The sequence below is a fragment of the Scyliorhinus torazame genome, chromosome 1, assembly GCF_047496885.1.
Source record: "Scyliorhinus torazame isolate Kashiwa2021f chromosome 1, sScyTor2.1, whole genome shotgun sequence".
NCBI lineage: Eukaryota > Metazoa > Chordata > Chondrichthyes > Carcharhiniformes > Scyliorhinidae > Scyliorhinus > Scyliorhinus torazame.
The window spans coordinates 174,271,400-174,295,542 of NC_092707.1; the positions used below are offsets into that span (position 1 = coordinate 174,271,400).

Consider the following 24,143-nt stretch of genomic DNA (forward strand, 5'->3'; position numbering starts at 1 on the left):
ACTTGGAACCAGGTACGGGGTCCGTCCCGAAGGGCGGGGAGCCCCTGGGGACTATAAAGTAAAGCCCCCAAGTTCAAATCGTTCTTCTTTGGCAGGGTTACTCAGAAATGCGAACCAACCCTTGACAGTGACCTGCCTTTCTGCCATCATCCAAGTAAGTCTCAAGTCAACGCTCGCTACGAGATAGGCGCTCCTAGCTACCAGTTCATACCAGCTTTTGAATCCTGCAGACTCAGGACCTGAATGAAAGGCCATTTGTTCCCCTGACCTGGTGGGCCAGTCCGAAGCTAAGTATAGGCCTGTTAGTGATAGGAGTAGCCTAGAAAGTAGAGTTTATGTATGAGTAGTGATTTACTGTGTATAATAAATGTGTTTTGATTTGCTTCTTACTATTGGTGTGTTGAGTTATTGATCATTACTTGAACTTGAACCTCGTGGCGGTATCATAAAGATACCTGGCGACTCTAGAGCAAAGGTTAAACAAACAGAGCAAATTACGATTTCAGAGCCAACCAAAAGTTAGCAACAGCCTGCCCTGAACAAAACCCGTCTGGTCCTCCCCAATCACTCCCGGGACACAGTCCTCTATTCTGGTGGCCAGAATTGTTGCCAACAGCTTGGCATCCACATTCAGGAGCGATATTGGACTGTAGGACCCACACTGAAGCGGATCCTTCTCCTTCTTCAGGATGAGCGAGATCAATGCCTGCGACATTATCGGAGGGAGGGTCCCTTTCTCCTTTGCCTCATTGAAGGTTCTCATCAGGAGCGGGCTCAGCAGCTCCGAGAACTTCTTATAAAATTCTACGGGGAAGCCATCCGGGCCCGGGGCCTTGCCATCTGCATGCCTGCCAGCCCCCTGACTACCTCCTCCAACTCAATCGGGGCCCCCAGTCCCTCCACCCGCTCTGCTTCCACCCTTGGGAATCTCAACCGGTCCATGAACTGCCTCATCCCTTCTCCCTCCCGGGGGTTCCGACTTGTATAACCTCCCGTAGAACTCCCTGAAGACTTAATTAACCCTCTCTGGGTTCAGCACCATGTTGCCTTCCTATCCCACACTCCCCCAATCTCTCTGGCCGCCTCCCTCCTGTGCAGCTGGTGCGCCAGCATCCTACTCGCCTTCTCCCCATACTCATACCCTGCTCCCTTCGCTTTCCTCAGCTGCGCCTCCGCCTTCCCCGTGGACAGCAAGTCAAACTCCGCGTGTAATTTCGGCGCTCGTTCAACAGCCCCACCTCTGGGGCTTCCGCGTACATCCTATCTACCCTGAGCATCTCTCCCACCAGTCTCACCCTCTCCGCCCTCTCCTTCACTCTGTGGGACCTAATGGAGGTGAACTCTCCCCTAACGACCGCCTTCAGAGCCTCCCAAACCACTGCCACCGTCACCTCTCCTGTGTTGTTCGCTCCCATATAGTTCTCAATACTCCTCCTTATCCGTCCGCACACCTCTTCGTCCGCCAGCAGCCCCACTTCCAGTTGCCAGAGAGGGCGCTGACCCCGTTCCGCCCCCAGTCGCAGGTCCACCCAGTGCAGGGCATGGTCCGAGACCGCAATGGCCGAGTATTCAACCCCCTCCACCTTCGGGATTAATGCCCTCCTCAACATAAAGAAGTCTATTCGCGAATAGACTTTATGGACATGTGAGAAAAAGGAAAACTCCTTCGTCCTTGGCCGCGTAAACCTCCAGGGGTCCACTCCCCCCATCTGGCCCATGAACTCCCACAAGACCCTGGCCGCCGCTGGCCTCTTTCCCGTTTTGGACTTGGAACGGTCCAAGCTCGGATCCAAGACCGTATTGAAGTCCCCTCCCATTATCAGGTGACTTATCTCCAAGTCCGGGATCCTACCCAACACGCGCCTCATAAAGTCCGCATCGTCCCAGTTCGGGGCATATACATTCACTAACACCACCCGGGCCCCCTGCAGCTTGCCACTCACCATTATATACCTGCCCCCCCTTGTCCGCCACGATGCTCGTCGCCTCAAACGCCACTCGTTTACTGACCAAAATGGCCACTCCTCTGCCTCCTTCTCCAGCTCTCCTCCCGGCGGCTCCCCGCCCGACTCTCCATCCATACCCCTCACATGGCTCCCGTTCAGTCAGCAAAGCAGCACCCCAAACCCCCCGTAACCCCCCCCCCCCCTCCCCGCCAAGCATCCGCTTAGCTCTGATTTCCCCCCCATTGTGCATCCGTGAGTCAGCTCACCCATGCTGACCCTGGCCGCTCCCGCCTCGATATACCAACCCTTAACTTGTTGTCTCATTTGGGCTACCCTATTCCCCCCGTGCACCGGACAGCCCGTTCCGGGTGTTTCCCGCCCCCTAGCACCGAACACCTGGAAAACAAGCAGAACAAACAACAAAACCCCCAACCAAACTAGGACAGACATGCCCATAAACTTATGCTTTACCCGCCATCCTCCCCTCGGTCCCTCCCCACCCGCACATTTCACCCCCATACAACAGTCCCTTAGTTCAGGTCCAGCTTCTCCTGTCTGATGAACGACCACGCCTCGTCTGGGTTATCAAAATAGTGATGCCTCTCCTGGTATGTTACCCACCGTCTCGCCGGGTGCAGGAGCCCAAACTTCACCCCTTTACTGTGGAGGACCGCCTTCGCCCAGTTAAAACCTGCACGCCTCCTCGCCAGCTCAGCTCCCAGGTCCTGGTAAATTCGGATCTCGCCATTCTCCCACTTACTGCTCCGCACTTTCTTCGCCCACCGCAGGACTTGCTCCCGTTCTGCCAAGCGCTGAAACCGTATCACCATCGCCCTCGGTGGCTCGTTTACCCTCGGCTTTCTGGCGAGAACCCTGTGCGCCCCATCCAGCTCCACGGGCCGCGGGAAGGCCCCCACGCCCATCAGCGTCCTCAGCATTGTGGCCACATACGTGCTCGCGTCCGCCGCCTCCGCTCCTTCGGGAAGGCCCAGGATCCGCAGATTGTGGCTCCGAGACCTGCACTCAAGGTCATCCAGCCTCTCCTGCCATCTCTTATGGAGCGCCTCGTGCGCCTCCACTTTCACCGCCAGGCCCAGGATCTCTTCTTCGTTCTCCGCCACCTTCCTCCTCGCCTCCTTGATCTCCTTCTCCTGCGCTTTCTGGGTCACCACAATTCTTTCCCTGGAGGCCAGCATCTCCGTTTTCAGCTCCATGAAGCAGTTTTTAAGGAGCTCCTGCTGTTCTCTGGCCCACTGGGCCCACACCTCCCGATCTTCTCCGGCCGCCATTTTGTCCTCCCGGACCTTCTCGACCTTCTTCCCCGGGTTCGCTCATCTGCCGGCTCCGCTCCTGTCCTCTCCATGCACCAGCGGGGAGGAGGGGCTCTCCCACGTCGGTTCCCACGTCGGTTCCCACGCCGGTCCCTCCTGTCAATTGCCGCCGCCGCTCCTTTTAGCGGCCCGAAACACCAGCCCGGCGGGGCTGCCGTTCGCGTGTCCTAGCAGGTCATGGCCGCTACCGGAGGTCCATCAGATCATTCTTTTACATGGACTTGGTTTGTTTGTTACTGATTCCAGAGGTTGCCAAATTGGAGATCCTTTTGATTTCATTTCGTCAAATTTCTCCTTTCAAGTTTTTCCTTGTTAAAACCAAGCCAAGTTGTAAGCACACTTCCGTGCCCTGCTGAGAGGGTGTGATCTCCAAAGACTGACTACTGTTCATTAATCAGCCCTCTATTGTCCGATAATTTTTCCCCTTGAATCGCTGAAGCTGCATCAAACAACTATTATCTGGAGAATCTTGAGTGTAAATGTTATTTGTTACTGGGTTCTGAACTTGAATGTCACATTATAGTCTGTCCTATGCTGTTAATATTTAACCTCTTGTTAATAATTAAATTGGTTTCATGTTCTCAAAACATAAACTAAGATTTATTGAATCCCTAGTTCTTGGTATGTAACTGTTTTGCACTGGTATATGTTGCTTGTTATCATTTGTTTTCTCTTCACACCCGTGCCAATGTGAAGGTATCGATTAGAAATGTTCAAGTATCACTTTCCGTTCCTCTGTCCAGGTCTAGGCTGTGAGACAGGAGGTTATGGTGGTTGAACCTGATACTTTGCTAACCTGCTTCATTAATGGCTTACACTGGAAACTGCAGATTTCTGTGTAACCGTCAATTCTTTTTGTGATTTTAAAATTTGTGCTCTCTTATTACAATACTTAGTGGCCTGTGAAAACAATATATTCCTAATGCACCTTGTCACAACCCTTCATGACCTTGAAGACATTTATCAGGTCACCTTGTTAGTTTTCACGAGAAATGTTCTATTTCTCAAGTCTTACTTCAATTGTGACCTCCCTCCTGCTAGCTTGAGTGCAGGAGCTATCTTGGGCTGTGACATGACATGTGTTGAACCATTGCTATTTTGAAAGCTTCATGTTGGCTCTTTTCTGTCCTTTTATACACGCTTCCTGTCTGCTCTTAATGCCCTATTGATGAGTGGATTGTGGCATTAGCAGAGAGTTTCTTTGAATTATGGTTTTGATGTTCATATCTTAGCCTTTAATTTTCCCCAGAGAACAAAGGCTGTTCTGTTCTTGATTTGCTATGTAAATTGAACACAATATGTATCTTTTTTTAAAATTTAGGGTAGCCAATTATTTTTCTTTTTCCAATTAAGGGGCAATTTAGCATGGCCAATCCACCTAACCAGCACATCTTTGGGTTGTGGGGGTGAAACCTATGCAGACATGGGGAGAATGTGCAAACTCCACACGGACAGTGACCCAGGGCCGGGATTCGAATCCGGGTCCTCAGTGCCGCAGTCCCAGTGCTATCCACTGCACCACATGTCGCCCTAAATTGAACACAATTATGAGCTACTAACATGGTTTGGCTTTACATCTATATTAATCCTTTGATTTAGTGTGTGAGTACTTGGAAGTGATGTTCTTTGAACATACTTTTCACTATCTAAGAAAAGCTGTGTGCTATGTTTTAAAAAAAAAAGAAGAAAAAATTGCAGTAAAAATCTATAAATTTAATCTGGTGCCTTTCAACAGCACATGTTAACTCAGTCCTTGAACAGTACTGGGAATGTATACTCTGCTGTGGTTTCTCAAAAATCTTTCCACTACTGTAAAATGACTGGGAAATCTACTGCAAACATAAAAAACTCTTTTACAGATCAGGCTTTTCCCCCTCAATTCCTTTATTTCATGCTTGATAACAGTTTCCATAAAGGGTAAAGTGTTGGCCTGCTCGGATTACCACTGGACTAGTAATCCAGAGACGCAGGGTAATGTTCTGGATTCCGGGTTCAAAACCCACCAAAGCGGATGGTGAAATTTGAATCCAATCAAAATTTGGAATTAAAAGTTTAATGACCTGTCGCTGGGTCAAAATCCTGGAACTCCCTGAGAGCAGTGTGGGTGCAGCTACACCACATGAACTACAGTGGCTCATCTTCTCATGGGGCAATTGGTGATATAGGCAATAAGTGCTGGCCTAGCCAGCGATGCCCACATCCTGTAAATTATTTTTTCAGTCGAAGGACCCAGGGATAAACTATTTAGGACTGAGATGAGGAAAAATGTCTCCACCCAGAGAGTGGTGAGCTAGTGGAATTTGCTGCCACAGAAAGCAGTTGAGGCCAAAACATTGCATGTTTTCAAGGAGTTAGATATATCTCTTGGGGATGGGGGGGGGGGAAGAAGGATTAAAAGATATAGGGGAAAGCGGGATCAGGTTACTGAGTTGGATTATCAGCCATGATCATAATGAATAGTAAAACAGGCTCGAAGGGCCGAATAGTCTATATTCTATGTTTTCTCCGTTTCCATAAGTAAATCATCTCAGTGTCCAATAAAGTATTTATTGATGAGCATCCATGCTGCTCAATCATCCACTCTCTTGTGAATTCAAATGGTGGAAAATAGGATGTTAATGCATTACACAGCCAAAGGTATGGTCGCAATTGATTTAACAAACAAAATGATTTGCAAAAAGACAGGCAAAGTACGTACAACAGTCAGCTTTTTGACAACTTTTTAAAAAACTCAGTAACAGCGGCACGGTGGTGCAGTGGTTAGTACTGCTGCCTCACAGCGCTGAGGACCCGGGTCCGATCTCGGACCTGTGTCCGATCTCGGACCTGGGTTACTGTCTGTGTGGAGTTTGCACATTCTCCTGTATCTGCGTGGGTCTCACCCCACAACCTAAAGATGTGCAGAGTAGCTGGATTGGCCACACTAAATTGCCCCTGAAATGGAAAAAAAGATTTAATAACCTATATTTTTTTTTTTTAAATCAGTAGTTCTATCAGCTCTGGTACATAAACACTTTTTAAAAAAAACTGTTTTACCTCTCTCAGTCAGCAATGGTATGACGTTTGTATGATAAACTGAAGATTGATGTATTTTGAAAGGATATTTTCCCCATGCAATAAAAGTAGAAAAAAATCAGATTACCAAACTATTAGCAGTTTTTATTGGACTTTTTTATTTTTATTTTTTAAATTTTTTTTTTATTCTACCTTTTCACATTTTCCTTCAAAAATTTACACCCCACCCACAAACAGTAAATGGTAACAAATACAAAATCAATCCCCTTAACAATACCAATGATCCCATCCTCCCACCACCCCAAACAACGGCCCATCCTGTCAATATATGTATCCAATAAACCAAACCCTCCCACGGTGGAAACAGAAAACAAAGGAGAAAAAGAAAAAGGAGTCTGGGACCGCCCAATGGTCACCATTGACCTATAGAGTCCACTCCCCCCTCCCCTCCTACACTCAACGCCATCCAGCCTCTGAAAGAGTACCGTACATGATACCCAAGAGTTGTACACCCCCCCCCCCCCCCCCCCCAAAGTCTCCAGCTCCTCCCGTCCACTGCCTCTTGTAAAACTCCTCCTCCCAACCTCTGTTCCTCCCCCCCCCCCCCCCCAAACTTTCCACCCCGGCTAGACCACTCGGACCCTGTTCTGCCAGGCTCCGATGGCCGCAGCCCCTCCCCCCACCTCACTCCCGTTCACTGGCCGGCTTAAACCGGCCAGCATGGAGGCCCCCGCCCGGGTCCCTTTCCCCCTTGCCCGGCCCTAGGAAAGCCCAGAGATCCCCTTTTAGCACACAAACCCCGCATATCCACCTACACCCAAAGAGCCCTCATTTCGAGTGAAAGTCTCATCCCTTCCCTTGTCCAAATATATACAACATTGGCTCCTTTAGCCCCTACACCCGCATGCAGTGAAACAAAAAAGAAGAAAATACAGTCATGAGGTTACATCGGCACATGGCCATTTCTCAAATTGTCAGTTCTGCCACGGTCCTTCTGCCTAACTCCTCCACTGCTTCCGCCCTTCCAAAATAAAAGTCCCTGAGCTTATAAGTCACCCTCAGCTTCGCTGGATATACAATGCCACACTGCACCTTGCTAATGTACAGTGCCCTCTTCACCCAGTTGAAGGCAGCCCGCCTCCTCTCCAGCTCCACCGTAAAGTCCTGGTATACATGTATACCAGCTCCAGCCCACTGCACCACCCGCTTCTGCTTGGCCCAGCTCAGGACCTTCTCCTTCACACTGTACCTACGGAAGCACAGAGTCACTGCCCTTGGCGGCTCACTCGCCTTTGGTACAGGCCTCCACGACCGATGAGCCCGATCCAGTTCATATCGGGAGGGATCCTCCCCCTCCCCCAATAGTTTTGCCAGCATCGCGGCAAAATACTCAGTCGGCTTCGGTCCTTCAACTCCTTCGGGCAGCCCCACAATCCTCAAATTCTGTCACCTGGATCTGTTTTCCAGGTCTTCCATTTTTCCTCGCAGATCCTTGTTAATGTCCATCACCTTCCGCATCTCCTTCCCCATCGAGGCAAGTTGATCACCGTGCTGCAATACCGTCTCCTCCACTTCCTTCAGCGCCTCCCCTTGCTCTCGCACCTCCGCCACTGCGCTCGCCACCGCCGTCGTCACCGGGGAAATCGCCTCCTCCACCAGCGCACTCAAAACCTCCCTCATCTCCTTCCTCACCGTCTCCATGCATTTCGCAAACTGCCTTTCAAATTCTGCAGCCATCACCTCAGTTATTTCTTCAGCTGTAAGCAATGCGGCCTCCCCTGGTGCTCCAGCCTCCATTTTCTTTACTGACCCCACGGTGACCTTTCCACTCCCCGATGGACTTTCAGCCGTTTTTTTGCTGGTCTTCGACATTCCCCTCCTCTGTGCTGTCTCCCGACTTTTACTGCCTTTGCTGGCCCTAGGACCGGGCGTTAACCCCCGACAAGCCGTTCCCGAACGGGAGCCCTCCAACGCGCGGCTGCCTCCCGCCCGCCGTCACCGGAAGTCAACTATTAGCAGTTTTAACATTATTGTAACTAATCGGCCTGCAAACTTGTTATAGCCAGACAGTCCAAGTGGCAGCCTGCTTTTTTCCTATACAGAATATTTGTGACGTTGTCTTCATAACGTAATAGTTTTTATGCTTTTTTTAAAAAAAGCTCCATATCCCTTAGCTATTGAACTTGTGGAATGGTCCGTAAGCCCAAGTCCAGTCTTCTTTGCTCTAAATTTTCAGTGTCATCTCTCCAGCCTGTGGGTCGAGGGTTAGTAGGTGAATTGTGGATGAGATTATGATTCCTGTAACCCCAATGGACTGGTTTGCTCCTGAAACGGATGTACTCCATGAGCAGCAAATTCTCTCTCTCTCTTGTTTGTGATGCTGTTACCTCAGGGTGATTGTTCATCATACAAATACTTATGCCAGCAACAGCAAGAACAAAGATCAAGAGCATCCACAAGCACGACAATAGCAAATTGCATTTTTATCTACTCTATTCCGGAGGGATGCAAGTAGTGGGTTCTATAGATCAAAGTGTATTCTCTAGCTGTGTGTCATTGAGTAGGCTTTTTAGTTTCTATTCAATTGCTGAAATCCATTTTGGACATGAATCACTATTTTAAAAACCATACACAAAAGATACACTCCTAACAGGACAAAAAAAATAATTTAAGCTGTTCTGTTGGACTCTTTTTGTGTAATTACTTGAGAAATATTGTTTGCATTTGGCAAAACAGTGTTTGCAACTTTGTAGCTTATTGAAGGTCATTTAAAATAAAAAATTGTTGCAAAAAGTGGAAGAGACTACAAATCTGTATTAAAATCAGATTTTTACAATTGGAATATGTCATGATATCCATACTAACATATCATGGTGTAATCACACACACACTGGACAGGTAGATGGACCAACCAACACACACACAACATCACAGCCAATCACCAGTGAGAGCACACGCACTATAAAACAGGGAACACCACAGTTCCCGCTCATTCTAACAGGAGATAGTTCAGAGCACAGAGCTCACAGCGTGCCACTCAGACATACACCATGTGCTGAGTGCCTCACTAAGATAGTGCAAGGGCTGGGTTCACAGGTTAACTGGTGAAGTACGAACCACAGCCAGAAGTTAATCGTTATTATTGTACAGAATAACAAAACAGAGTTGTACCATTTACAACCGTGTTGGTTCGTTTGTGTATCGGAACACTTAACACGACAGAATAGCTCAACCTGAGGGCAGCACGGTGGGGCAGTGGGTTAGCCCTGCTGCCTCACAGCGCCGAGGTCCCAGGTTCGATCCGGGCTCTGGGTCACTGTCCGTGTCGAGTTTGCATATTCTCCCCGTGTTTGCGTGGGTTTCACCCCCACAACCCAAAGATGTGCAGGCTAGGCGGATTGGTCACGCTAAATTGCTCCTTAATTGGAAAAAATTAATTGGGTACACTAAATTTTAAAAAAGAGGAATAGCTCAACCCACGTGTATGCCGTGCCCTTGACTTTCCTTACCTTGTATTCCTATCCAGTTTGTCCTGTCAGTGGGTGGTGTGAAGCAGAGGCCTTTCCCATAGGATAGGGAGAGCCATGCCTCTTTTCTCTCTCTGTCTGCTTGCCAGGATGTGTACGTTAGTTGAAAATTTTATCGAGGGATTTGTGAAGAGAATAAAAATACATAAAATCACTTTTTTGGGGGGCTGAAATTGGGCAATGAATTTACATTGGTAACCACAAAGAATTCCCTGGGATATATGCTTTGATCAAAATTCTATGGATTGGTGATTAGAAAGGCCCATGTATGACAGGATAGCAGCAGCCATAGGTTAACATGATGTTACATGTATCAGTGGCAGTGACACATAAACAAAGGTTTAGACTTCTACCTTAGATGTTAGAATACTCAACGAAAATGTGATCTACCATTATTACTATTTTCAATGTTTCAAGGTTCAACATGCTATTGAGTCCCGAGGCATAGTTGTTTCTTGACATAAGCATTTTAAGATGATTTTCTACATTAATGGTGTAACATAATTTGTAGCTTTGAGCACGTATTTGATGTTTTTATTTTGAATTCTAGGACTTGCGCTTGTATTTATTCACATTGATTTGATGCGGCAGCCTTTTTAGTAAGGGGAATGAACAGAATTTATTTTTATCCATTTGAATCCTTCAGTAAGATTTGATGATGTTTGGAATTAAGTTTGCATCCAATTCAACGATTTGTGTACTGCAGTTGGGGCATATATCAGTATTTTAATGCGCTAATCATCTCGACTGGTTTTTGTTGATACTTAATTTTTTTAAAAACTCAACAGTATCGGAAGGATGGGTGAATTGTGTCTGTTTGTCACCCTTTAGATGATGAGAGTGTCAGGTGGTTGCTATTTTTGCCATTCAGGCAACTGTGCCATGTCAGAGTGGCTGTTTATAACTGGCATCAGCACTACTGAATGTGAGATTCCCATAGATGGAAACTGATGTCAGTGCAAGTTCAGCCATTCCAAAGTTCACTGCAGGAACATCAGCAGCTTGCCATATATGGTACCAGAGCAGTTGTGCTTTTGCCCTGTTGTAGTTTTTACACAGTCTCCTTGTGGCAGCATGTTGCCTCACCTGCAGCACACAAACAGCTGTTGAAGCCTTTGGTCATCCAGTCTGGACAAGTCAAAGTATTTGATTTATGATTGTGTGGGCCCCTGCTCAATGGTAGCATTCATGCCTCTTGAGTCAGAAGGTTGTGGATTCAAGTCCCACTTGAGAAACCTGAGCACATCAGTGCAGTACTGAAGATAAAATATACCATGTCACTATTCAAAAACGAACAGGGTAGGTATCGCCAACGTTTAACCCTACAACAACCTCCTTCAGGTGCCATGCCCTAAGAGGGCGTTGGCGGCCATGGACTTCCATTGGATTGGTCCATGATTATGCTTGGCAAAATACTGCAGTAGTATGCCGTTGCCTCTTGCAGTATGGCTCGCCATGAACCTCTTCTGCTCTTACTGCTTCCATCAGTCATGTTGGAAGGATTTACAGACTGATGAGCAATCTGTTTGGCCACGTTATGAACACATCTTCCATAGCCATCAATCCGGTTGTGGAACTTGAACCCGGAGCTTCTGGCCCAGAGATAGGGACGCTACCTGTGTCACAGAACCTCCTGGCCCTACCGCCTCTGTCACTAGAAATGAGATTATCAGCCCATTGCCTCATTCGTTTAGTGCAACACTGCTGTGTGCACATTGGCTGTGAGATTCCTACATTACAATAGTGAATAGACCTCGAAACAACTTTATTGGTTGTAAAGAGTTTCGGGACATCCTGGGGTTGTGAAAACTGTGATATAAATGCAAGTTTTTCTTGTGTTTTAATTCTCCGAAGAAGGATTACACAAAAGGGATTGTTTTAAAAACTCTGAGGAGAGTAAGAGCAATTTTCTTTTAGTAAAAAAGGCAATGGTTTAATTTGGAAAAATCTATGACAATCCCTCTATCACTTTGAGAGTTAATCCAGTTCCCAGTGCAGTTTGACAAGTGCAGATTGGGAAATACCTGTGATTAATCCCAGGGACAGATCTTTGACTGTGGGAGGGATCTGCTGCTGGGTGAAAGAAAGATGATCAGCCTCATTATTGTTTCTGAACACTTTCTGGTCACTCCTGCTAAACAGTGCAGCTCTGTGACAATCTGGCTAGGAAAGCTGTTTCTCATGTTGAAATGACCTAATATTCCTTGTCTATTCTCTCTCACAAAGAATGGCCAATTGGCCATGTTACAAGGGAATAGTTGACATCCATTGAATGGGCCCAACATAAATTAGCTGCCATCTGTGGAATCCTATCCAGCATGACCTCCCTCTGTCATAATGTCAGAAGTGGGGATGTTCAATGATTGCAGAGTGTTCTGTACCATTCACAACTCCTCCTATTCTGAAGCAGTTCATATCTGCATGCTACAAGAGCTGGACAACATTTGGGCATTGGCTGATAAATGCCATGCAAGTACCAGGCAATGACCATCTCCAATAACAGAGAATCTAACCTTCACCCCATGAGATTCAATGGCATTACTATCACTGAATTCCCCACCATCAACATACTGGGAGTTACCATTTTTAAAAATTCATTTTTTCCAATTAAGGGGCAAAATTTTAGCATGGCCAATTCACCTACCCTGCATATCTTTGGTTTGTGGGGGCGAAACCCAAGCAAACTCGGGGAGAATGTGCAAGCTCCACATGGACAGTGATCCAGAGCCGGGATCGAACCTGGAACCTTGGCGCCATGAGGCAGCAGTGCTAACCACTGTGCCACCATGTTGCCCCCTGGGAGTTACCATTGACCAGACACTGAACTAGCCATATAAATACTGTGGCTCCAAGGGCAGATCAGAGGCTAGAGTTCTAGCAGTGAGTAGCGCACCTCCTGACTGCCCAATAAGAGTCCACTGTCTGCAAGATGGAATATTTTCCAAATGCCTGGATGTGTGCAGCTCCAACAGCACTTGTGAAGCTCAATATCATACAAAACAAACCAGCACCCCATCTATCATTTTAAACATTCAGTCCTTTGAATGTCAGTGCGCAATTGATACAGCGTGTACACAGCGTGTACCATGTACAAGATGCACTGCAGCAACTTGGTAAGCCTCCTTAGCACATTCCAAACCGGTAACTGGAGAAGGACAAGGGAAGCAGATGCAAGGGAACACCCCCCCCCCCCCCCCCCCCCCCCCCCCCACCACCACCACACGCACACACACCATCCTGACGTAGAACTATATTGCTGATCCTTTACTGTCGCTGAGTTAAAAACCTGGAACTCTTTCCTAACATCATTGTGGGTACACCTACACTAAAATGGACTGCAATGATTCAAGAAGGTTACTCACCACCACCACCTCAAGAGCAATTAGGGATGGGAAACAAATACTGAACCTGCCAGCAACATTAACATCCCATTAATGAATTTAAAACATGAATCAGCACTTTGGCTTGGTTGGTGAAAATGATGTGCTAAAATCTGTGAAAATATTTTCATTACCGTGGGAGCTTGCACTTCCTATTGTTGCACTGTTGCTTCCTGTTCACAACTTGTAATGCCTGAAGGTAACTTTAAAAAAAACTATTAATTGCCATCTCCCACATACTGTTAACTCTGTTTGTCGAACATAGGCATGCTCCCCAAAACCTCCATGTGTCGTATCTACAGCCTCCCATCCTATTCTTTAATCTTTGAGGCTTTTGAACACACTTTATCTACTTCTTGAATTCTTTCCTGGCCCTAGTCTACTTCTTCCGGACTGCATCCAAGTATGCACTCTGGGTGCCTATATTCCCTGTCTGCATACTAACTGCCCACGTCAATTGATCGAAATCGAAAATCGCTTATTGTCACAAGTAGGCTTCAAATGAAGTTACTGTGAAAAGCCCCCAGTCGCCACATTCCGGCGCCTGTTCGGGGAGGCTGTTACGGGAATTGATCCGTGCTGCTGGCCTGCCTTGGTCTGCTTTCAAAGCCAGCGATTTAGCCCTGTGCTAAACAGCCTCTGTGGAACTTTACACTTGCACTATATTGAAAACCAAAAAGTAGAGTTGCGCTACAGGGCACATGGGACTTGTGAGAATGGGACAAGCAACATTATACATCCTTAACTAATAATGTTGAATTTGATATTCTAACCAAAACTTTCTGGTTTGGACTCTACACTGCTCATTAATGATTATGGAATGTCCAATCAGGAATAGAAAACAAAATAAAGAGAGCGAAAGAAAGAGTGAGGGATAAGAGGCGGAAAGAAAATGTTTAAAAGATGGAGTTGTTTGGCATTAATTTATATTGCATCCCATTAAAGTGTACTTTGGAGTGTACAAAATGTAACCTGTCAGTTGAGTCTAGTTCATATTTAACAGACAAATACAGCAACTTTACACCACTCAGTGTTGAATACCTGTGAGATCATGGGCGTGATCTCCCAGCCGTTCACGCTGGCGCTATCTTCCAGAGCCGCTGATGGCGCACCCCTGCCACGAGTTTCCTGGCAATGTGGGGTGGATTCAATGGGAAATTCCATTGACAGCAGCGGGACTAGAAGATCCCGCCACCAGTCAACAGTGGGCCACCTCCCGCCACTGAGAAACACGATGCAGGGAGGCCAGAGAATCTTGGTCACTGCTATTAAGATATCACTTTTGGAGGAACAGGGAACCTTGGATTCAGCTTCCCAATTTCTGTGCATGTGCAGTTACTAGTTATTGTTTTCACATTTCTACAAATTATCTTCATTGCTGATTCTAGCGTAAAGTCTGGTCCACTGGTTTGAGTCCTTTTACATACTTATATTGCAGCACTTGCAAACTCTTCTGCGAATGAAAGTAACTATTGAGGTGACTTATTTTTTCCAATTCTTTACTGTAAATGAGTTTTTCTCCATCGAATTCTTAAACCGGGTGAGGGGAGAATTGTCTGGTAATAACCCTTCTTCCATCTTTTGCTCAGTGCTTTCCCACAGCAGCATGGCTGAAGTGTTAACTGAGTTAAGTGGAGGACCTGCCTGTTCCTACCACTAGTACTTTGTTCTTCCATAACCCAACATCACCATGCTAACTATTTTATTTAAACAGTCAGTATGAGAATCAGTGTGCTATTCAACAAGGTTTACACGAGCATGTTTGTGCTAGGAATACTTTAAATAAAACTAAAGAGCTTGCACCTTTGACGACCTCTGGATGTTCCAAATCAATTTTGAAATGTAGCCCCAGTTATGTAGAAAACGCAGCAACCAATTTGTGCACAGCAAGGTCCCACACATAACAATAAGATGAATCTCTTTTTGTGATATTGATGGCGGGATAAATATTAGAAAGGACACGGAGGAAAAACTTCCCTGCTCTTCTTTCAATCGATGTTTTTAAAAATTCATTCACAGATGTAGGTGTAGCTGTCTTGGCCAGGACTTATTACTCATCCCAAATTGTCCCTGTGACATGGGTTCTTTCACCAGAACAGCCTGACAGGGCCTCAATTTAATATCCCATCCAAAAGACTATGGGCGGGATTCTCCGAGCCTCCACGCCGCAATTGCGCTCGTCGTGGGGCGGAGAATAGGGCGTCAGACCCTTGATTGGGGCCACCGATCGGCGGGGGCGTGCAATCTGGGGGTGGGGCCTATATTGTCGGGGCCAGCCTGCTGTGTGGGTCCGCCATGTTGCGCAGGGCCACCGCCGCAGGCATCCACCGCGCGCATGCGCGGACCCGAGGCCGGAAGTGCAGGGCCCCGTATTGGCAGCCAGAGCTGCAAGGACTACTCCGGGGCCCTTCAAAATGGAGAATCACTGTGGATTTTCTCCAGGAAAGTCCAGAGTGTTTCGCGCCCATTTGCAAGGGGGCGTGGGGACATAGCCCCAATATCAGAGAATTCCGCCCAACACTCTCTCAGTCTGCCACTGAAATGTATGTTCTCGAGACTGTAGAATTGGACTTGAATGGACTAGCCCAGAGGTGTGAGCTCTACCAGTGAGCCACAGCTGATGTCTAATGAAATATGTTTTTGTTTTGGTATTCTATAAATAGGGTGTAGACACACTGTTGATATTACAAGGATGAATAATAAATCCAGAAAAAGCAGTCACCTTTAATGCCCTATGATTGAGAAATATTTCATCCGTCTTGTGTATTTGGTTATCTTTGGTGTTAAGTTTTTCTGTGACTAAAGATGTGCTTTTAAAACAGAGGGAGATTTAAAAAAAAAAAATGTGCAACCAAGCTTTTATTTTTTCACTAAGACTGTACTGCTTCAGAAAGAGCAGAATCATTGGTTTGTATTCTTGTTTTTTTAATTTAGATTTGAGAATTTTATTTTTCATTCCATGAACTTTAACGTGTAGTTTCCAAAACAAATAGCAAATCATCCTGATGGTGTAGTCACTCCAGACTGGGGCATGTAGAATGGGCATTTGTATAAAATCCTGGAAGACTGCAGTTGTTTGTGGAGCCTGGCAACAATATGAAAATAGACAATTCTCACACTAGCTGTCAGTAGTCCCACATTTTCACTGTTGCTTATTGGCTTGTTTTCAAACTTCATTGTCTCATTTACGCTGCGCTAAGATAGAGATTTTGATTATTTTGGGATATATTTTGATGGTATAATCAAATTATAGTAATACCCAGATATGTGGTGCATGAAAAATAGGATACTCTTGAGACTTAATGTTTTCAACTTTTGTTTTGGACTAGATCCTGAAGACCTTAAAGCGTTTGAATGAACTTCCTATCACTGTGGATATTTTAGCAGTAAGTTACGATCTTTTGACTTTTGATTTTTTTTTTGGGTGGGAGGAAGAAGTGGTGGTGATGGCTTAGGGAGCAGAAGACAATGTTGGTCACAAGATAGCTCCAATCTAATTTCGTATTTTCCAATTATTAATTATAAAATACAAAGAACTCGTTCCATCCTTTGTTCTGGAAGTTAATTAGTGGATCTTTGTTTGTACAATCACTTACTTACGCAAATGTAAAATCATTTTTTCAGAATTTCTGTAAGTAAATGAAACTACACTTGTAGGTTAAATGCGATGATCTGGATTTTGCAGTTACTGGCAGTAGAACAGCACTCACTGTTCACCTTACTGATAGCTGCTTACAAAGTCCATGTGGTTTTTGAGTGGAGACTTTCTATAGTGGAGAGGTACTGGGCAAGCACTCTGTTTCATTCCTTGCATTGATTTCAGCACCGAGTCTATCAGAAAGGTTCTGTTATAGTTTACTCTGTGGAGGCATGGGTATCTCGGACAGTGGACTTTTGCATTTTATTTGTGTGTACGGATGTTGGAAGTCGCTGTCCAATTTACTTCATAATAATGAGTGCTAGAGGCCTGACTGTTGCAAATTGAAGGCTATGCTATTAGTGTTCGAAAAACCTGCAAGAAAGACGTAACTGGTTCGCTGTATTGAGGGTCAAACCTACTTCAGATGCAGACTTGCTGCTTTTATGAAAAGAATCAAAGTTGTTTATTGAAAAAAATAGTTTTTAACTTTGCTAGTGAAAATTGCATCTGTTAAAGACAAATGTTGAAACTATTCAAATAAACACATCAAAGATTCTATCCCCATTTGCTAATTCAGCAAGGAGGCAATAACGATATAACATGACACATTATATTGCATATATGATTTTTAAAGAAAATGTTATGTAGCGATACATTAATAATAACCAACAAGCGCTGTAATTGTCAGAGTCCTGTTTGAACTTGCAATATCCATCTTTTAATTGGATATGGTAGGAATAAAAAAAAATCTCCAAATTATTGTTGTAGATATAGTTTGTGATGTCTAATAAAATACTTGCTATGGCTGTCATAATCACTATTTTCCTTTTTCTTTCCATTTTTCTCAACTAGCTTTCTTCCCACTGCTTCTGAAGGTGTTTTTAACTACTTGCTAGATCGAGGTGCCATGTATATTGGTTGCCCCTATTCCTTATACCTTCTTCAAATGACTGCTTATGTACTAACACTGATACAGGCAGGATATTCAATTACAGAAGCACGTGGCAGACACAACTAATCCTGTTCTCACCTGAAATTCCATGTGTTCTTATTCTTAATAAATTGCTGGATTAGTAATGAGAATTATGGCTAATGTACCTTTCCAAAAATCAAAGCTAGTTGTAGTGCTCTCATTGCTGCCCCTGTCTGAGATTAGCAGGTACCTGAAAAACCAACCTGGGAAGCGTATCCTGATCTGTACTGTTCAGTTGAGTATCATGTAAACATCTGGGGAGATTGCATGAGATCTTGAGAGTAGAGTTTATCATCTTCCCTGAAGATAAAATGCTGCTTTGATTATGCATCTAAAACAACTATTGTTTTGCATATTTATTACTCAAAGGAGTCCAGGATAGCATATCTAATTGAAGGATAAGAATACAACTGACAACATATGACAAAAACATATCTCCAAACAATGAAAATACTGATCTCTCTTTCCAGATTGTAATTTCTGTATCTGAACCCATTCTTAAAGTTGTTTCTATAATGCCATCGCACATATCATCACCTACAGTGTACTCAGAATCGAGAACTAATGTTGGGCCATCAGAGAGCACCAAATACAATATAGTACTTACTGGTCTGTTACTGAAACTATGGCTGACATCTACCTAACTGAACTCCATGCAGACTTGGGGAATAAGGAAATGGCAGAGAAACAATGGCAGAGACAAATACTTTGTGTCTGTTTTCATAGAGAAAAATACTAAAAACACCCCAGAAATAATGGAGAAGCAAACCACTAATGTAAATGAGAAACTGCAGGATATTAATTTTAGTAAAAAAAGAGTACGAAAGAAATTAATGAGACTTAAAGTAGCTAAATCTCCATGACCTGATTATCTATATTCCAGAGTGTTGAAAGAGGTGGCTGGAGTGATGGTAGATGCAATGACCGTCACCGTTCAATCGACTCTGGAATGATTCCTACAGATTGGAATGTGGTAAATGTAATGTTGTGGACGCTAGACCAGATCCCAACAATGGCTAAGATACTGGACCAGGAATTTTTAAGACTGTGCAGAAAGTTCGATTCGCTCCAGGAGTGATTGCATAAGAAATAGGGGTTGTTTTTTTTTTACAAACAAAACAATGTTTAAACTTCAAACCTAACAAGAACAGCTTGCATGTATCCCTCAACCATAACATTACCATTAAACAGCACGTAAAATGAACATACAGCTCTCAACTCCACTTATGCAGGTGTTATGGGCTTTCAGAACCCCAAAATGTTTCATGGAGTTCAACCAACCTCTCCCTTTAATGGATTTGTTGCTTTTCCTAGCACACAGCTTTTTCCCTAGGTGTGAGATTACAATTATGGACACGTGGGTTTTCAAACACAAAACACTGTTTATTCCATGAACTCAACTTAACATTTTAAATAAACATTGGACCTCTTAACACCCCTTACTTCAAAGATAACTCAGAAAATATTGCAACAGTAAATAATTCCTTAAAATGTTCCTTCAAACTTCCAAGAGACTTAAAACCTTTAAACAAAATCACATCAGGTTAAAGGCTTTACAATTATGAGTTTAAATCACCCACATGATCCAGAGATGGTCTTTTATGGCAGACATCACAGCTCACTGCAAAACACAGACACACACAAGCTGTTTTAAAAACTTGCAGCTCTCTGGAAACACACAGACACACACACTGCTTGTTAAACTGAAACTAAACTGCAAAACTAAACTGCAAAATGGCTGACCTGGCCTCGGCTCCACCCACTCTCTGACATCACTGTTTTCTTAAAGATACATTGCTTAAACATCCATGTCTTAAAGGTACTCTCACATGACACCTCCCCCCAAGAAAAAAAATAATCCATCAACTTCAAGATGGTTTCATTTTTCACTTTTGCACCATCCGCTAAGAAATGTACACAGTAAATATACCTTTTTGTTTTTAAAAAAAAGCAACGCATGCAAATAGGTATAATAATATAGTCCATTTTTCTTTGTTCTTCTTCCTCCAACCGAAATCCTTCTTGATTGACAGTCTCTTTGAACAAAGTCTCTGCACGATCCATCCATTCCTCTACTCCTCGGCATTTCTCTTTAGAATCAGATACTTTAGTTCAATCTGACCACAGAGTCCCTTGCAATTCTCCAATACAGGAACATTGGTGATCACAGCTTTCAGGCAGTCAAATGCCTGTTGAAAGTCCGCTGTCCATTGAATTTTTTTATGTTTCTTCAGCAATTCCATCAGTGGAGTAATCACGATACAAAACTTTGGCACAGCTGTTCGATCAAATCCACTCATGCTAAGAAATCACATTATTTCCCTTCGTCTTGAGGGCATCGGAAACTCTGCAAGGAAAGTGATTCGGGCTTCTCCAAATTTACTTTCGGCTAGGTTCATCACCAAACCCGCCACCTGAAGTCGATCGAAGAACTCCATATGATGTTTTAAATGCTCTCTTTATGTCTGGAAGTTGGAAATAAAAGCCACTTCCCACTTTCTCAATGCAATCATTCAAACGTGGGATAGGATAAGAGTCCGTTCTTGTAACTGCATTCACCTTTCGATAGTCCCCACACAACCGTTGGGTACCGTCTGGTTTAGGTACCATCAGTATGGGTGAGCTCCATTGGCTGCAACCCACTTCAATTATGCCATTTTTAAGCATACTCTCAATCTCTCTGTTAACCTGTGCCAATTTTAAAGGATTAAGTATATATGGATGTTGTTTGATATGAACAGCATTTCCCACATCTACATCATGTATAGCCATTTTAGTACTTCCCTATTTATATCTCCAAACTTGCCCATGTGATATCAATAACTCTTTCAGGTCAGTTCATCCTTCCTCTGGAAGGTAACTTAACAATTCATCCCAATTTTCAAGAACATCCTCATTTTCCAATTTAACTTGAGGTATGTCAAATTCACAGTCATCTGGATTTGGTTCGTCACTTTGAGTTAGAATCATAAAAACCTCCTTTTTCTCTCCTTCCCTTTCAAAGTACCTTTTAAGCATATTCTCATGACACAATCGGTGAGTCTTCCTTCTATCCGGTGTGTTTACCACATAATTCACCTCACTTAATTTCCTTTCAATCTGATACGGTCCACAAAACCTAGCTTTTAAAGTCTCCCTGACCACTGGTAACAACACTAAAACTTTATCCCCACTGGCAAAACTACGAACTTTGGATTTCTTGTCCGCTCCCCGTTTCATTACATTTTGTGCAACTTTCAAATGTTGTCTAACCAATTCACCTGCCCTATTTAATCGTTCCCTAAAATTTGACACGTAATCCAATAGTGTAATTTCCGATTTCTCACCCACCAATTTTTCCTTAATCAATTTAAGTGGTCCTCTTACCTCATGACCAAAAATTAGTTCAAAAGGACTAAATTTGGTAGACTCATTAGGTGCATCCCTAATTGCAAACAATACGAATGGGATTCCTTTATCCCAATCCTCTGGATAATCTTGACAATACGCCCTCAACATTGTCTTTAATGTCTGATGCCATCTTTCTAACGCTCCCTGCGATTCTGGATGGTACGCAGTTGATTTAAATTGTTTTATTCCTAAGCTATCCATAACTTCTTTGAATAACTTTGAAGTAAAATTTGATCCTTGATCCGATTGAATTTCTGTGGGTAGTCCATATCTAGTAAAGAATTTAAGTAACTCCTCCACAATCCTTTTACCTGTAATATTACGGACTGGAATGGCCTCTGGAAACCTAGTAGACACATCCATTACAGTCATAAGATATTGATTCCCACTTTTTGTTTTAGGAAGCGGTCCTACACAATCGATTAGGACCCTTGTAAAAGGTTCCTCAAATGCTGGAATGGGTATTAAGAGTGCTGGTTTTATCCCTGCTTGAGGTTTCCCTATCACTTGACATGTGTGACATGATTGACAAAATTTAACTACATCTTTATGTAGTCCAGGCCAATAAAAATGTTTCTGGATTTTAGCTTGAGTTTCCTTATTCCCAAATGACCTCCCACTGGTACCTCATGTGCAACTCGCAACACTTCCTTTCTATACCCTACCGGCAATACTATTTGATGAACTTCTGCCCACTTTTCATCCGCCTGCATATGTACAGGTCTCCATTTTCTCATCAAGACATCATTTTTACGGTAATAACACTCTGGTATACTCTCAGATCCCTCTTCCGTATATGCTTTCTGATATATCTGTTTTATTTCTACATCTACATCTAACTCCGCCAATTTTCCTGAACTAAAAATATCCGCCTCATCCTCCACCTGTTCTTGTTCTTTTCCAACCATCTGATCAAAAATCGTTTCTGATAATTGCACTTCAACTTCATCTTCACTCTTTGATTTCTCCTCTTGTCTTAACCTGTGACTTTGCGACCTTGTTACTATACAATCTGGAAAAATCCCAGAATATTCTTCCACCAACCCTTCAGTTGTCTGATTTTCCAATGGTTTATCAACCACAGTAGGCATCACTCCCACTTGCGATCCAGCTATATGATTACCCAAGATAAACTGTATTCCTGGACAAGATAGTTTATCTATTACTCCTACTACCACTTCACCACTCTTCACTGGACTTTACAACCTTACCTTATAATGGAACGCTACTCCTCTCACCCTGAATTTCACATATCACCACCTTTTCTGCCAACATTCTTCCCAAACTACATAATTCCTCATCTCTTACCATTAAAGATTGACTAGCCTCTGTATCTCTTAAAATTGTAACTTCTTTACCTGCTCCTCCTGATACGCATGAGTAAACTTTACCCACACAAGTAAATTCTTTAAAGACACCTGGCACCTTCTTAACAATTACTTCTTGAACACTGTACAATCGTTTGCACCTCATTCACTTCCCTTGGGCTTTCCTTTACCACTCTAACAAATCCCATTGTCTTATCCTGTTTTACCACATCAGCCTTTCCAGTGCTTTTCTTCACCCACCAACACTGTGACTTTACATGGCCTAGTTTATTACAGTGAAAACATCTGAAACTTTTCATTTCTTTTCCACCCTCCTGGATTTCTTTTTTAATCTGAGGTACACTCTCTTTCATCAGATCACCTTTACCTTTATCACTTGAGTATTTCTCAACGCCCCAGTTTCTATCCCTCACCGGCTGAAACTGATGTCGGAAACCAATCTTTAATGAAATGAAATGAAATAAATCGCTTATTGTCACAAGTAGGCTTCAAATGAAGTTACTGTGAAAAGCCCCTAGTCGCCACATTCCGCCGCCTGTTCGGGGAGGCTGGTACGGGAATTGAACCGTGCTGCTGGTCTGCCTTGGTCTGCTTTCAAAGCCAGCGATTTAGCCCTGTTTCATAATCATCTGACATTTCTGCTGCTAATCTTGCAGTTTTAACCCTCTGTTCTTCCACATGAGTTCTCACTACATCAGGAATTGAATTTTTAAACTCCTCCAAAAGTATAATTTCTCGAGAGCTTCATACGTTTGGTCTATTTTCAAAGCCCTTATCCACCTTTCAAAATTACTCTGTTTGAGCCTTTCAAACTCCATGTATGTTTGACCAAATTCTTTCCTTAAATTTCTAAACCTTTGTCTGTAAGCTTCAGGCACGAGCTCATATGCACTTAAGATGGATTTCTTCACCTCCTCATACGTTCCAGATACCTCCTCCGGTAGTGATGCAAACACTTCACTAGCTCTACCTACCAGCTTTGTTTGTATCAGTAACACCCACATGTCCTGTGGCCATTTCAATTGTTTAGCTACATTCTCAAATGAAATGAAAAAGGCTCCCACTTCCTTCTCGTCAAACCTTGGCAATGCTTGGACATATTTAAATAGATTCCCACCAAGCCTTCGACTATGACGCTCTTTCTCACTATCCTCATCACTATCATCCAACTGTACGTTTCCCTTTACGTTTGCCAATTTTAACTGACTGTCATGTTTCATGGCCATTTTCTGAAGTTCAAACTCCCCCGCTTTATCTTTTTCCCTGATCTGTATCTCCCTTTCTTTTTCTTTTTGTTCAGCTAGGGCTATTTTTTCTTTTCTCCTTTCTTCTCTCTCCTTTTCTTTTTCCTCTCTCTCTCTTTTTCTTTTTCCTCTCTTTCCCTTTCTTTTTTCTCTCTCTCACTCTCGTATGCCAGCCCCTTTAATTCTTTCTGATGTTCCATTTGTTTAATTTGCAACTGAATTTTTGCCATTTCCAATGAGTCAAACTCTATCTCAGGCAACTTTAAATGCTTAACCACCGCCATAATTACCTCATCTTTTCGCATTTTGTCAGGTAATGTTAACTACAATGTTCTTGCCAAATCTAACAATCTGCTTTTCGTTTCTGTC

The 24,143-nt window shown here is 43.8% G+C and overlaps 1 protein-coding gene across 2 annotated transcripts in view; it reads left to right on the forward strand.

Moving 5' to 3' along the window:
• The window catches only part of eloa (elongin A), a 110,764-nt gene that overhangs the window by 23,750 nt on the left and 62,871 nt on the right, over positions 1 to 24,143 (forward strand). For both annotated transcript variants that reach the window (XM_072501173.1, XM_072501174.1), the window contains exon 2: positions 16,529 to 16,585. In XM_072501173.1, the coding sequence (XP_072357274.1) occupies positions 16,529 to 16,585 (57 nt within the window). The remainder of the gene's footprint in view (positions 1 to 16,528; positions 16,586 to 24,143) is intronic.